A 15,872-nucleotide genomic window follows, 5' to 3' on the forward strand; every position below is an offset into this window, starting at 1 on the left:
CGAAGTCGTACAAGAACCTTTTTCTAAGTCGGAGCGACTTGCGTCGCTCCTATTAGAATGGTTTTATTGAATAGAATGGGACGCAACTTGTCAGGTGGCTGAGTTATCTGACGAGTCGCCCCAGTGTGAACCGGCTCTATATTACATGTTTGGTTTTGGTTTTAGATACATTTTACCTACACGCTGTTGAATTCTGCCAAAGGAAACTTTGGAAAATACTAGAAATATAGAAATACTAGAAATCTCAGAATTATCAGCCTTCACAATTCGCTCTCTTGTTTACAGAACACCTCCACCCGATGTTATGAAGAAGAGTATAGGTAGAAGTGTTCTGTAGTCCAAATCAGGAGTGCAGCCTAGGTTGGCATGTGTTTCTTACAAGTTTACAAGATTTTTGTTTTTACCTCATACAGGTGAATTTTAAGCCAATCTAAAACATTTTTTGTTTTATCTTGTTTGGCCCACTGGTTAAACATTTCAGCCCCGGAAGGATTTGCCCCCTTAATGACCAGGCCACGTTTTGTGCCGTGCGACATTGTACCCCCAACAAAATTGACATCCTTTTTTTCCCATAAATAGAGCTTTCTTTTGGTGGTATTTGATCACCTTTGATCACACATTTATTCATCAGTTTAGGCCAATATATATTCTTCTACAAATTTTTGTTAAAAAAAGTCCCAATAGGCGTATATTGATTGGTTCGCGCAAAACTTATCGCGTCTAGAAACTATGGGATAGATTTAGGGACTTTTTTATTGTTTTTACTAGTAATGGTGGCGATCTGTGATTTTTAGCGGGATTGCAACAAATCTGACCCCAAATGGCAGTTTTTGGGGACCAGTGACATTATTACATTGATCTGTGCTATAAAAATGCACTGATCCATGTAAAAATCACACTGGCAGGAAAGGGCTTAACACTAGGGGGTGATCAAGGGGTTAACTGTGTTCCCTCAGCGTGTTCTAAACAGTAGGGGGGATGGGCAACCAGGGACATGACAGAGATCACTATACCCGATCACTGGGAACAGTAAATCTCTGACATGTCCCCTGTCAGAACGGGGAGTCGCTTGTTTACACAGGCAGCTCTCTGTTCTGCCTCTGTACTAGGTGAGCGTGAGCCACCGTACTGCTACGACGATTTGCACAGGAGAGCCGACCTGCCTCCGTAAAACCACGGCGGCTGGTCGGCAAGTGGTTAAACAAGAAAATATCAAGAGACTTCTCCACTTACACTAACAGCATGAACGGAAGAATCTCCACTGCCAGCTATGGTGTGCTGTTGTTACCTAAACACCCAAATAATGATTACATCTGATAGGACACAGTCCTTGGCCGATAATTTTCCACATGGCTTAGTTGATTTTTAAATCAACTTATGTTGAGCTGGGTGATACTGAGAGGGTCATCCACAGCTCAAATTGTGGGACCTGTATGGCCTGCTGTAGCCAATATTTGGTCTAAAACTGCCCAATCTAACGATGTTCATATTATGTATAGTCAATTATATTGGCGGAGTTTAACACATTGGGAATTTTTTTTGTGAAAGGCTTTAATTTAAAATGTAACTAAACTCAACAGTAAAATCAGTCTGTAAATGCAGTAAAGCATGTTTGGTATACTCACTGTGGAACCTAAGGGGTTAATTCTCTGCTTTGCGTAAAAAGGCTGTTTAATCCTGTCCTCCCCTTCTTTCACTGTCCCCAATCCATCTGCTGATAGTACAGAGCTTTGGGGGCACTCTGCACATGCTCCGTTTTGTGTGTATTGCTAGAGAGTTTTTTTCAGTACTGTCCAGACAGAGGGTCAGGGGACCTGCAGCCTCATAGGACAGTCAGAGGAGAATGAAAACTCCTCTTACAAGTTTTAACCAGACACTGATAGAAGTCACAAGACTGCTATATACTGCTGATGAGAATTTTTTTTAACCATTTATATTTACTAAAATAATTGCATTTCCATGTTCTGTGTACAGTGGGAGATCAGATATAGTGAATGCAGGGTCCTGGGTTTAGTAACACTTTAATTAACCATCTGCTGATTGGTTTAGCCATTTACTATTTGAAAATAACCCCAAAATAAATGGGCCATATAGCCCAGGATTGTTTAAAATGTCTCAATCAGCATTCAGTGGGAGTCAGGAATAGAGGCTGTTCACATGCAAAGTGAATGTTAACAAACAAGGCGAACCTGTGTTCACTTTAAATACCCAATCCTGTGCAATTGAATAAAAATAAATAAAAAAAAGAGAAAAAGTTTTTAAGCATATGGTTAGCCGATTTAAAAATAAACATAGCTTCATCATATTTACTAAAGCTCAGTTAACATAGCTTACAATTGTTTGCATTTCCTTAACTTTTTATGAGTAGCCCAAAATCTGAACCATGGACAACATTTTAAGAAATCCAAGAAAATGTTGATATGAGGCATTGCACTTAGGTCTCCTGCTGGGCTTGATGATTAAACCTTGGCAGCTATACCACACAGTGGTGCCTTCCCAAAAATAGGCAATGGAGTCCACTGTAAAACTCAAGAGAAATACCCAAAAAGATCACCAACTGGTCATCTTAAGAAACCAGATGGCTGAGAGAGGACTCTTAAGACGACTGTTTGATGTTATTTTTATCACATTCTCTAATATTCAAAATACTAATAGATTAGGTTAGGCTCACATCACGATTTTTACATCCGATAATCGGACCGTTAAATCGGATGGAATCGTATATGACAAAATCGTATGTCAAACATTTTCACTAAAAAATCGGATCCTGATTTTAAATAATGTCTGGCTTTCTGGGAAAAAGAAGATTCTTGAAGTTTCTAGCTCGTTCCAGTGTCTAGTGTGCATGCGTAATAAAAAATCGGGTACGATTTATCGGATAAAAACGCACAGTCATTCGATTTATTACGATTTAGATTGACCACAATATAAAAAAAATCGGACACGATTTTAATACGATTTCAAATCAGGACCAAAAATCTTGGTCAAACACGATTTTTGATGCGATTTTAAATCGTATAAAATCTGATGCGGATCAAATCGGATGCACTTGGGGACCTACATTAATGAATGGAAGTGAATGGATACGTTTTGCCATACAGATTTGTACGATTTCAAACCTAATGCCCCGTACACACCATCACTTTATGTGATGAAAAAAAATGACGTTTTTAAAAACGTCACTTTAATTGACCGTGTGTGGGGGAAAACGTTGTTTTATGTCTTCTAAAAAACGACCAAAAAAAATTAAAGCATGCTTCAATTTTATGTGTTGTTTTTCAAAACGTTGTTTTTTACTTCACAGAAATTGACCGTGTGTAGCAAAAAACGTCGTTTAAAAAGACGTTTTTACACCCGCGCATGCCCAGAAGCTAGTTATGAAGCGAGCTTCAATGGAAAAACGTGGTGGAACGTAACCTCGCTTTGCTAGAACATTGTGAGAAAAACGATGGTGTGTAGGCAACTTCGTCTTTGAAAATTGAAGTTTCAAAAACGTAATTTTTTACTTCACAGAAAATGTCGTTTTTTTTCATCACATAAAGTGATGGTGTGTACGGGGCATTGTGGTGTGAATGCACCCTTACAGTTTATCAGTACTTAGATGTAGTGGCTGCATTTGTTCCCCTCCCCCCTTTATTTTCACCTGGTGATCTTGCCAATAACACATTTCCTGTCCTAGGGTGACAACGCTCACTCACTCTATTGTATATATTGGGAAGCAGCGTTGTTTCCCTAGGCTGCTTTTCTGATTTGGACAACAAACACCTCCTCCTCTCTTCATATACATTACATAGAGGGACATTGATTTGTAGTTCGCAGAAGATAGTGGAGAAAGCTGATAGCACTATTAGAGATATCAGCAGGGCAGCCATCAGAAATTTTGGGGCCCCTCACACACAGCTTCAGGCATGGGCCCCCTGGAGCAGAGAAACCGGGGGGGGGTCTGCCGAAAATTGTGAATCGGGAGGGGGGGGGCTGGGCACTAATTAAGTAACGGAGAGCTGCCGCAAAATTGAGAACTGGGGGGGGGGGCTGGAGTTGCCGGAAATGACACTGGCATCTCACTCTTCTCTCCTCTCGCCGCGACATGAGAGGAAGAGGGGGGGGCTGCAGAAATTAAAGTTTTCTCCTCTCCTCTCAGCCGTGAGCTGAGAAGGGGGGGTGACCGGGCCCCTGGGAACATTCGGGCCCCTTACAGGTGAGGTGTAATGCCTGTACCCCCCTGATGGAGGCCCTAGATATCGGTTCAGTGCGCAGGAAGTTACAGGGAGGTCAGATTTTGGTCTAAAGATAAACAGTTAGGGCCAGATTCTCGTAGGAGCGCCCAACTTTGTGCCGGCGGAATGTATCTGATTTACGTTATGCCTCCGCAACTTAGACGGGCAAGTGCAGTATTCTCAAAGCACTTGCTCGGTAAATTGCAGCGGTGTAGCGTAAATCGGCCGGCGTAAGCGTGTTTTATGTTAATGTTCTGTGACCCGACGTGATTGACGTTTTTCACGAACGGCGCATGCGCCGTCCGTGGAAATCTCCCAGTGTGCATTACTCCTAATACGCCGCAAAGACCTATTGGTTTTCATGTGGACGTAAATTACGTCCAGCCCCATTCACGGACGAGTTACGCAAACGACGCAAAATTTTCTAATTTCGTCGTGGGAACGACAGCCATGCTTAACGTTGGTACGCCGCACTTACGCCACCATATAGCAGGGGTAACTATACGCCGGGAAAAGCCTAACGTAAACGGCGTAACTGTACTGCGTCGGCCGGGCGTACGTTCGTGAATTCGCGTATCTAGCTGATTTACATATTTTGACGCGGAAATCAGCGTACACGCCCCTAGCAGCCAGCATAAATATGCACTTATGATCCAACGGTGTAAGAGACTTACGCCTGTCGGATCTAAGGGAAATCTATGCGTAACTGATTCTAAGAATCAGGCGCATAGATACGACGGCGCGACTCAGAGATACGACGGCGTATCTGGAGATACGCCGTCGTATCTCTTTTGAGAATCTGGCCCTTATTTTCCTGTAATTGTAAAAGATCTACTTAGCTTGGAAAAAAAATGCAGCCAGCTCATTTAGTGAATGTAAGCTGCATTATTTTACATTTTTGTTGTTAGATGCAATTCATATTTTGAAATGGGTAGTGGATGTATAATTCACCCAATGTGTGTGTTTTGCATCACCAAGTTTTTCGGTTATTGCGGTTCTTGAGTCTCTCACTGTAATCCAGCATTCGGCTGAAACTGCCCAGATGTAGACGATAACACTTGAGTTTGGAATCTACAATAAACTTTCAGACCACCCAACAAACAAAAGAAAACACAAAAAATGCATTTATTTCTTTCTGAGATTTATTTATTTCTACAGAACAGTAGAAACTGCAAAGAAACTCAATGCACCTTCAAAGCCCATACAAGTGTGCTGTTGTTTCTTATGTATTCACATCTTCCCAGAGCATTCAGCCCTAATTTCCACCCCAGTTGAAATTGCATAACAATGTTTAAGTCATTCAAACAAGCGTTGAACAGTCATAAACTCCTTATTGTTCACTGATGCCAATTCTGTTCACAGACGCACACATACGGCACACAAACCTATTTGTTCCTCTTCCACGTATTGGAATTCAAGCAAGGCCACCTACTTAACTCTTAACACCAGAAGAGCGGGAAAAAACTTTATGGACTCTGGCAGCAAAGGCTTTACATTTTTGTATATATCAAACTGATTCCAGAAAACTTGTATCTTTTAAGAATTCTTTAAAATTGCTAGCAGCAACCGCTTATAATTTATCACAACATCCTACCTGCCACCAAATCATATTCTCTTAGCTCAAAAAAAAGGGTTTGCAAGGCAATCTGCCATGAAAAAATAATACATGTAAAATGTTTTGATTTTTTTTTTTTTTTCAAACAAACAGAATCTAACATAAAAAAAATATATTAAACAGGCAAAATGAACAAAATATACATTATCAGTGAAACAAAAAAAATAGCCCTTTATTCTGCCATGGGCACACAAAGTCCATAGTGCCCAAGGATAGCAACATACTGGAAATCAGTACGAACTAGGTGAGTTACAAAAACTGAAGCAGAAAAATAGGACTATTGCCCATATCAACCAATCATGTATCAGCTTTCACATTCTAACCTGTGCTATGAAAACTGTACTCGAAAAAGGATTTGTTGCATTAGGACAAACCTCTTCATTTCATTGCTTCAGTTTTTTTTTATAAATCAGAATCATTCATGCAACTTTTTTTTGAGATCACATATCATACTTGGGCTCTCCATAAAAGACTATACTTTTAAGAAAATAACATATAACATTAAGCAAATCCTTTTTTGCTTTAGTATGTAGAAAAATAAGTACAAAAGTTTTTTTTTGTTGTTTTTTACCAAGCACTGTTCTTGCGTTAGGACAAGAGGAAACATATGGGGCATTTTGAAGTCCAGAGTTAACAGTTTTGAACAATTTCTGTAAGGCAGAATGATATTGTGGAGCGAGTGCTGGGTTTTCCTTTTACCAGCCTTGTAAACTTTGAATTGAACTCCTGCTCCATAGTCGAGTTAAAGTTTTATTTTTTACAAATTCTTTTTAAGATAAACTTATATATATATATATTTATATATGAACTATAATACAAAAATGAAACATCTATGTGTCTCTAACAGTTCTAGATGGCACCATTATTGTTATAAATAGGAGCCTATGGAGGCCCAGTCGTTGAGTCCTGGAGGGAATTCCTCATTGAGGTCAAAGAGTTGATCAAGATTGGCAGAGTTAGATAGGAAATCGTTTCGGGCTTCATCCCAAGGGTGCTGGAGGAACGAAGTGGCCAAGAATGTCTCATCAAAATCCAAATTGTTTTGGACTGCTGCTTGTTCTGGCCTCATGGGGTACCACTGTTGAGGACAACCTATATGCTTCCCATGGACGGTCAGGTCAACAGAGTTGGTGACTGGACTTAATGGAGGTGTTCCTTCTAGATCCTCAAAGGAAGCAAAGTTGGCTTCATTAATGTTGGCATCAAAGATGACTTCCCAGTCAAAATCACCTTTCAGGGATCCTAACTCGGACTGTTCATCTTGTGATAACAATGGGGAGCTGGATAGACGGGGTATCTTGCACATCCTTTTTGGTAATGGCTGTTTGCGCTTGTGACCTTTGACATCTGCCACATTCCAAGCATGTTCGCCAGTAGAATTCCAGATTTGTTCACCTGTGGCCTGTTCAAACTCCTTTAGCAAATTATGAGACTCTACGTTGACACTCAATGGCCAACCAGAGCCTATATTGCCACCTGAGCAAGGATTAGAGTGCGCACCAGCAAAAGCTGGGTGGATCTGGACAGGTGGCAGCCGTCGCTTCTTAATGGCACCATTCATGAGACGGTCAGCATATTGTGGGTCAATCTTCCAGAATCCACCTTTTCCAGGCTCATCTTTCTCTCGAGGGACTTTTATGAAGCACTTGTTTAAAGAAAGGTTGTGCCTAATGGAATTCTAAAACATAAGTAAAATAGATAAGGGTTAGCACAATTTAGCAGACACGTGCAGTATATATTTAGTGCAAATCATATGTAAAAAATTTTTTTTAGACATGAATTAATCATAATGTAATTTTCCAAAATATTAAATACTATTAGGCCCCGTACACACGGTCGGACCGAACCGATGAGAATGGTCCGACGGACCGTTTTCATCGGTTCACCGCAGAAGTGGCCTGATGGTCTGATGTGTGTACACACCATCAGTTCAAAATCCGATCGGGTCAGAACGCGGTGACGTAAAACACACGACGTGCTGAAAAAAACGAAGTTCAATGCTTCAAAGGAAAACAGACCGATGGGCTATACACACGGTAGGTTTGGACCAATGAAACTGAACTTTGGTTCATTCTCATCGGTTCGGTCCGACCGTGTGTACGGGGCCTTACGGGTGAAAGTTTGACAAGCTATAATCTATATAGGGGCTTACTTGTGAAAACAAGTGCGAAGAGGCAGTGCTACCTATGGGACCTATTCAAATCTTACATTTTTTTGAAAGCTAAATCTGACCATTTCCTTAAGCCCCGTACACACGATCCGAAAATCGTACGAAAAATGCTGCTTTCGAAACGATCGTACGATAATCGGATCGTTAGTACAGAGCTTTCGAGAGCCGATCAGGACAGTTCATCCGATTTTATTCTATCGGACAATAATAGTAATACAAATACAATACAAATGCATTACAACACATGACATCACTTCCGATTTTTTATTCTGCCGTACGAGAATTTTCGCGAACTCATCCGATTCAACGTGAGATTAGCATACAAAAAAAAACCAGACGATCATTCGTCCGATAATCGGATCGTGTGTACCGGGCATTAGTATGTCTGAAAATTCCACTTTTTTTTATATCTATATATTTTTTAGCGATATAGTGAGTATAGTAATGGGCATGGTGTTGATGTAGCCCAATAAAAATGCAAATCAGCTTCCCATTATTCTGCTAGGAACAGAAGAGGCCACTAACCCTTTCAAATTCTACCTTACAGAAGCAAGATAAAAAGCGGGTATAAATAATAGGCCAATGTGTGTAGGAGTCTTGGAAAGAGCCCAACAACATTTTGACTGGCACCGTCCTAGTTCACCCCTTTCCTTCTTAAGAGGAGGGCAAGAAGTACATTCTGAAATACTTTACAAGTCAGACAGGAATAGTTTTTTCTTTCTTACCCCTGCAACCCCCTCCTTTTTTTTCCCCGAGCCACAGGATTCCCGGATCTTACTGATCCGCTATTTACTGTTTAATGAAATTTAACAAGGGGGAGAGCAAACTACGCAGCCCCCACCTCCCTTTTCTATTCATCGCTTTCCCTGCTTGTATTCGGGATGCTTATTGCTTGGCCAGTTAAACATATTTATCATTCTTGCCTCAGCAGTCTCCATCCATGCCACCTGTGTTTTTTCGGGATCGCCCCCCCCCCCCCAATGTTTAATTAAACCAGTAAAGTCCAAGTCTAGTAGGGGGAGGATTTTTTTCATTTCCTACCACTAGAAAAGTGTTTGTTGTGTGGGTAAGCCCACCTCTATGCGTACACATACATAGATAGACAGATGATCACCCAGGGATATATTAAAAGATACACAGAAATTGGACACCTTGTTTGCCTTCTTTTCTGGTGGTATTACCCCCAACCCAGATGACGGTACAAGATTTCCCCTATAAACTAGGCTTGTCTGGTCCCTCCCAAGGATCATCCATTACTATTAGACAATGGCATGTCAGGGCCACACAGAGTCTACAGAACAGGGGGCGGGAGGGGGCCTGACATTCACAGTCTAATAGTACACTGATATATGGCAGTGTAGTTACTGACCCTGTATAAGAACCTGCAGTGACCTACCACTGTTATGCATGCATTAACCCTTGTGCTGTAATTTGTTTCTGAATAGTTACACGACTAAACGCCTATAGGATTTGAGGGTTAATGTAACAATAGTGATGCTCTGGGATGCAGGATGTACAAAATAGTAACTCAGGAGTCACGTAACCTGAGAGTAATTACACACGAGGGACAAAAGGGAGAAGCAAAGCGATACCGACTGCATGCCATGTTGCTTTACAACTGCAAGTGCAGCGTCAATCGCAGTTTTGGGAATGCAATGTAATAAAATACATATAGTATTTTTTTTTAGCACTGTTTTTTGTTGGTATGACTAGGGTGATGTCTGTCTTACCTGCCAGGTAGGGTCGGCATGCCTGAAGTAGCAAAAATTATCGGTGATCCACTTGTAGATTGCAGAGAGTGTGATCTTGGTCTTCTTGCTTGCTTGCATTGCCATGCATATGAGGGTGGCATAGGAATAAGGGGGCTTAACATGCGGGTTGGTTTTATAGTCAATCTCCTCCATGGGCTGAAGTCCCTGAAGGGCTGCCCTCGAGGTAGATGAAGATGTGGGTTTGCCTGGAGTGTGTGGCATTCCTAAACAGGCTGGATCAGCAGCTAAGGGAGAGCAGGGGGCAGCTGAGCCTGGCAACTGCCGATAGCCATGAGGATCTCCAGATGACGATGGGGTCTTTCCCTCGTTGGCATTGATGATTGAGAATTCTTGCAGCCACTGAAGACTGGTTAAACTGTCATCTAAGTTGATGGACCCAGACAAGTCCTCGTGACTCATTTCCCCCTCTGTCTGGTAGGTCAGCCAGTTGTCCGCCATGTCTCTGGGGGCTGCAGTTGGCAAATCAAACATTCAAAAAACCTCAGGGGTCTATAGACGTTTCCTAAAACACAGAAAGGTAGGTTTTACTTCAAATGTCTCATTTGACAGGATGCACAATAGTTAAAAAAAGGATTGTAAAAAGTTAAAGGGATTGGATTACACTGGATGGCACAAAACAGATTTTAAAACAAAGGCACAAAATTTATTGTGGCATTAAAAATTATTAATAGTGATTGAATTCTCTATGCTCCATAGTAAAACATAACTTTTTAATCCCTGGTGCATTGAATATTAAAAATGTCAACCACTCTTTAGCAATAAGACATGAAAAACACTGTTATTTTCATGGGAAAGGAACCAACGGGACATGCTGAATAGTGTCGGGAAGAGGTGGTGGGAATATTTGCTTACTCCCCTTTTAAGGCCTCCCAGGGAGCAAGCCTCACACCCACTAGATGGCAATGGCACAAACACTCAGCTATGATGACAGGCAATGCAGCGGTAATAAAATTCCTCTAGAATGATCCATTGAAACTTTGCAAAAGCAATTGGGAGTCACAATGTAACACACCAAATTTCTTGCACTATGGGTATACATCAATGCATTATTGGCCTAGCAAAGAATAAGAACCTAAAAATACTTTGTCTGATGTAATCAATATACCTTGTTCTAATTAAATATTCCAAACACTATATATAAGGTCTGGCCCAACCACAAAAAATATATACTGCATCACAAACAAAAGTCTTGCCGAAAAAATACAGGACGATTGTTTGTTGTATTGTAAAGTCTGTTAAAGCGGGAGTTCACCCGAAAAAAAAATTTTAACATTAGATTGGGCTTAATTACGGGAAGCAGAATCGGGTGTTTTGATTAAAATCAATGCAGTACTTACCTTTTTTGAGATAGATGTTCTCCACCGCTTCCGGGTATGGTCTTCGGGACTGGGCGTTCCTATTTGATTGACAGCCTTCCGACGGTCGCATACAGCGCGTCACGAGTTGCCGAACGTCGGTGCGGCGCTATACGGCGCCTGCGCACCGACGTTTGGCTACTTCCGGAAACTGGTGACGCGCTGTATGCGACGGTCGGAAGGCTGTCAATCAAATAGGAACGCCCAGTCCCACAGCCCATACCCGGAAGCGGCGGAGAACATCTATCTCAAAAAAGGTAAGTACTGCATTGATTTTAATCAAAACACCCGATTCTGCTTCCCGTAATTAGGCCCAATCTAATGTTAAAAATAGATTTTTTGGGTGAACCTCCACTTTAACTCCTCAACTAAGTTGATTTTAATATTTTCCATTGTGCTTCTAAACAGCGTTATATAGTATCCAAACTGCAATGTTGGAGTCTGTAGGAGCTGATTGGCTTAAGTCAGGGGTCTCCAAACTTTTCAAACAAAGGGCCACTTTTATGCCCTTCAAACTTTAGGAGGGCCGGATTGGGGCCAGCAAGGGAAGAAAATGTCATCAGTGAGAAGAAATATGGCCTCAGGGTTGGTGGTCAATAGGAAGAGGAGCATTTCCCCTATTAGTGGGAGGAATAGTGTCCCATCATTGGTATCAGTGGATAATATAGTGCCCCATTAGTGGTATCAATGGGAGGAATAGTGCCTCATATCAGTGGAAGGAATTGTGCCCCAAGGGCCAGATAAAGGCTAGCAAAGGGCCACATCTGGCCCTCGGGCCGCAGTTTGGAGACCCCTGGCTTAAGTGAAGTAAAAGTCCAATCCAGTGCAGCCAGAAGGACAGGAAATATAGAAACTTCTGCTCACAATTTGCTTCACTTCACTTGATAAATCATCAGCTGTAACACAAATCCAAGATGTTCAGTCTGCAATATTCTAAGTACACAACTAGAGCACATACTGTATTACCTATACAATGTTCAATACACATCATATGCCCACCATTATACCAATGTACCCTGACATTTCCCATCGGCCTCAACTTATCTTGCCAGATTCCATTTTCCCTATTTATTTATACAAAATAGGACTAAAATAGGACTAAAGAGAATGCCATGAGCTGTCCAATGAAGATAAAAACAGGTGACAGACTCAATAAAGAAGGTTGTAAAGGTTTTTATTTCCTAAATATTTTCCTTTAAGCTAGTGCATTGTTGGTTCACTTACCTTTTCCTTTGATTTCCCTTCTAAATGTTTTTTTTTTCTTTGTCTGAATTTCTCACTTCCTGTTCCTCCTCAGTAAGCTGTCCTGGCTGACTAACCCCCAGCCAGAACGGCTCGGTGATGGTGGAAAGCTTACTGAGGAGAAACAGGAAGTGAGAAATTCAGACAAAGAAAAAAAAACATTTAGACCCGGTTCACACTGGGGCGACTCGTCAGGCGACACAGCCGCCTGACAAGTCGCGTCCCATTGTAGTCAATAGAACCATTCTAATAGGAGCGACACAAGTCGCTCCGACTTAGAAAAAGGTTCTTGTACGACTTCGGGGGGCGATTCGGGGCGATTTGCATTGACTTCAATACAGAAGTCATTTTGCAAGTCGCCTTAGAAGTAGTCTTCAGGTCGCCTGGCCGAGTCGCCCCCGAAGTCGTGCCGCCCCAGTGTGAACCGGCTCTTAGAAGGGAAATCGAAAGAAAAGGTAAGTGAACCAACAATGCACTAGCTTAAAGGAAAATATTTAGGAAATAAAAAACAAACCTTTACAACCCCTTTAAGGAAATATGTGAGATTTTCAGTCCCAGTGGGGTGTTGATTGACACCCCAAACACGTGCACCTTGACACTTCTCAGTGGTCTGCCCTCTGTACCCTCATATTACCGAATTCTATTTCTCTTTTTGAAATAGAAATCAGGAGACCGCCATGGGCTGTGCCATGGTGATATCAACAGAAGACACATCCAGCAAATAAGTGAGATTTTCAGTCCCGGAGGGGTGCTGAATGACTCTACCAGGCGAATGCTAATAACAGGGTGCCAGTGATCCAGGCCAGATACAGGAGGTGACTATACCAGGCGAATGCTAACAACAGGGTGCCAGTGATCCAGCCCAGATACAGGAGGTGACTATACCAGGCGAATGCTAACAACAGGGTGCCAGTGATCCAGGGCACATACAGGAGGTGACTATACCAGGCGAATGCTAATAACAGGGTGCCAGTAATCCAGGGCACATACAGGAGGTGGAAGGGAGAGTCACAATGTTACATTCAAATGCATGCATCCCAATATTTCCCAGTGCCATGCATGCATCCCAATATTTCCCAGTGCCATACATGCATCCCAATATTTCCCAGTGCCATGCATGCATCCCAATATTTCTCAGTGCCATGCATGCACTGTGCACCCTCATCTTTCCAAATTCTGTTTCTCCTTTTCCTTAATACAACATAAGAATCAAAAGAATGCCACTGGCTGTCCATAGATAGCAACAGGTGGGACCTTCAGGATGTTCTGTGTCAGTGGGGTGTGGAAGGACTAGAACAGGTCAATGCTGGCAAACAGGGTGTCCAGGGGGTGGAAGTTGAAGTCACAGAACCACGTTTGTACCACGTGTACCCCAACATTTATCAGTGACCTGCACTTTAACCCTTGCCTTGCCAAATTCTATTATTTATATTTCCTAATACAAAATAAGAACGCCACTCATTCAGGAAAAAGGGAGGACACTGTCAGCAGGGTGCAACATGATCCAGGACACATACAGGGGGAGGAAGGGAGTGCCTGGCAGTGCCAGTCAGAGTTCCAGTGCAACAACCTGGGCCAACTAATGTATTGTGTATGGATCACCCACATCCAGCAAGTCATCCATTTATGATGAGTAGTAGGAAGGCCTCTGGGTGCTCCTGATTCATATTCTCTGCCCATAGGTCTTTGCAGAACCCCCCAACACTGACATACTGACACCACACAGACTATACACCATACAATCTGATTGTACAATCATCCCCATCAATTCTATACAGAGAGGGCACACCTACACAATCCATCCAAACTGTATCCACTAAGGCACTACAAAGACCATGGGAGATCCAACGCAGATTGTATGGTGTATGGGCACCCCAAGCCCTATTTCCTACTCACAACCAAACAAAGTCTCCACTAGAAGAGGAGGAAGGTGGCATCAGAGGGGAGGTGAAGAGCTTCTCATTACCTGGACGATGAGGATCGTTATGTGAAAAGTAGAACCTTCCAGAATCAGTCCGCTCAGATCCCGGGAGCCCCGGATGAGTTATAGCCCTGCCAGCTTTTTTTTATTTTCTCCTATCTCCGCTGCCAGGCATTAAGTACCAGCGGCTCTGAAAGGCTTCTCGGGGAGCCATGGTAACGCTCCGCCCTAGTAAACAGCTTTCGGAGCTCGGATTGGTGGATGGGTTCCCATGGAGAGCTCAGTCATTCAGCCACGCCTCCTATGGCTGGAGCAGGTTGCACTACGTGGTGTTCAGAATCGCAGTAAACATTATTATACGCGTGTGTGATCAGAGATCAATATATTGTATCATATACATGTGTGTGATCAGAAATCAAGATATTGTATTATACACATGTGTGTGATCAGAGATCAAGATATTGTATTATACACATGTGTGTGATCAGAGATCAAGATATTGTATTATATACATGTGTGTGATCAGAAATCAAGATATTGTATTATACACATGTGTGTGATCAGAGATCAATATATTGTATTATATACATGTGTGTGATCAGAAATCAAGATATTGTATTATACACATGTGTGTGATCAGAGATCAAGATATTGTATTATATACATGTGTGTGATCAGAGATCAAGATATTGTATTATACACATGTGTGTGATCAGAAATCAAGATATTGTATTATATACATGTGTGTGATCAGAAATCAGGATACATTATAAAACACATGTGTGATCAGAGATCAGAATATTGTATTATACACAAGCGTGTGATCAGAGTGCAGAATATTTTATTACATACGTGTGTGATCAGAGATCAGAATATTTTATTACCATGTGTATGTTCAGAGATCAGGATTCCTTATTACATACATGTGTGATAAGGATATTGTATTATACACATGCGTGTGACCAGAGTGCAGCGTGTACAATACAATGGGGTTTATTTACTAAAGTAAAATTCACTTTGCACCACAACTGCACTACAAGTGCAGTCGCTGTAGATCTGAGGGGGACAGACAAGGAAAATAAAAAACATAATTTTTGCTTGCACATGATTGGATGATAAAATCAGCAGTGCTTCCCCTCAGTTCAGATCTACCCCTCAGATTTACAGAAACTGCTTTTCCTAGTGCACTTGTAGGGCTAGATTCACATAGATCAGCGGATCTTTAGATCCGCGTGATCTATGTGATTTAAGATCCGCTGCCGCACGTTTGAGAGGCAAGTGGGTAATTCACAAACCACTTACCTCCAAACTTGCGGCGGCGGATCGTAAATCCCCCGGCGGAATTCAAATTCCGCGGCTAGGGGGAGTGTACTATTTAAATCAGGCGCGTCCCCGCGCCGATTTAAATGCGCATGCGCCGTCCGCTCCCACTGACGTCGCTAGGACATCAGTGGTTTCGGCGTGAGCGTAACTTGCGACGATCGGGTTTGAGAATCGGCGTACGCAAACGACGTAAAAAAATTTTTTTTGACGCGGGAACGACGGCTATACTTAACATTGGCTGCGCCTCATAGAAGCAG

General features: G+C 42.1%; 1 protein-coding gene across 1 annotated transcript; it reads right to left on the bottom strand.

Moving 5' to 3' along the window:
- Nucleotides 1-5,341: 5,341 nt before the first annotated feature.
- FOXJ1 (forkhead box J1) lies at nucleotides 5,342-14,462 on the bottom strand. Its single transcript, XM_040330044.1, has 3 exons — nucleotides 14,338-14,462; nucleotides 9,733-10,276; nucleotides 5,342-7,510 (listed from the first exon to the last, which is right to left on the bottom strand). The coding sequence occupies exons 2-3, from the start codon at nucleotides 10,243-10,245 to the stop codon at nucleotides 6,701-6,703; spliced, it is 1,323 nt and encodes a 440-aa protein (XP_040185978.1). The 5' UTR covers nucleotides 10,246-10,276; nucleotides 14,338-14,462; the 3' UTR covers nucleotides 5,342-6,700.
- Nucleotides 14,463-15,872: the final 1,410 nt, after the last annotated feature.

The sequence above is a fragment of the Rana temporaria genome, chromosome 12 (genome assembly GCF_905171775.1).
Source record: "Rana temporaria chromosome 12, aRanTem1.1, whole genome shotgun sequence".
NCBI lineage: Eukaryota > Metazoa > Chordata > Amphibia > Anura > Ranidae > Rana > Rana temporaria.

Bases quoted from the DNA above. Each gene is read 5' to 3' on its own strand.
- FOXJ1 (XM_040330044.1), bottom strand. From the start codon at position 10,245: ATGTTTGATTTGCCAACTGCAGCCCCCAGAGACATGGCGGACAACTGG. The intron at 7,511-9,732 runs GTAAGACAGACA...CTTATGTTTTAG, and splicing joins ATGCCGACCCTACCTGGCAG to AATTCCATTAGGCACAACCT.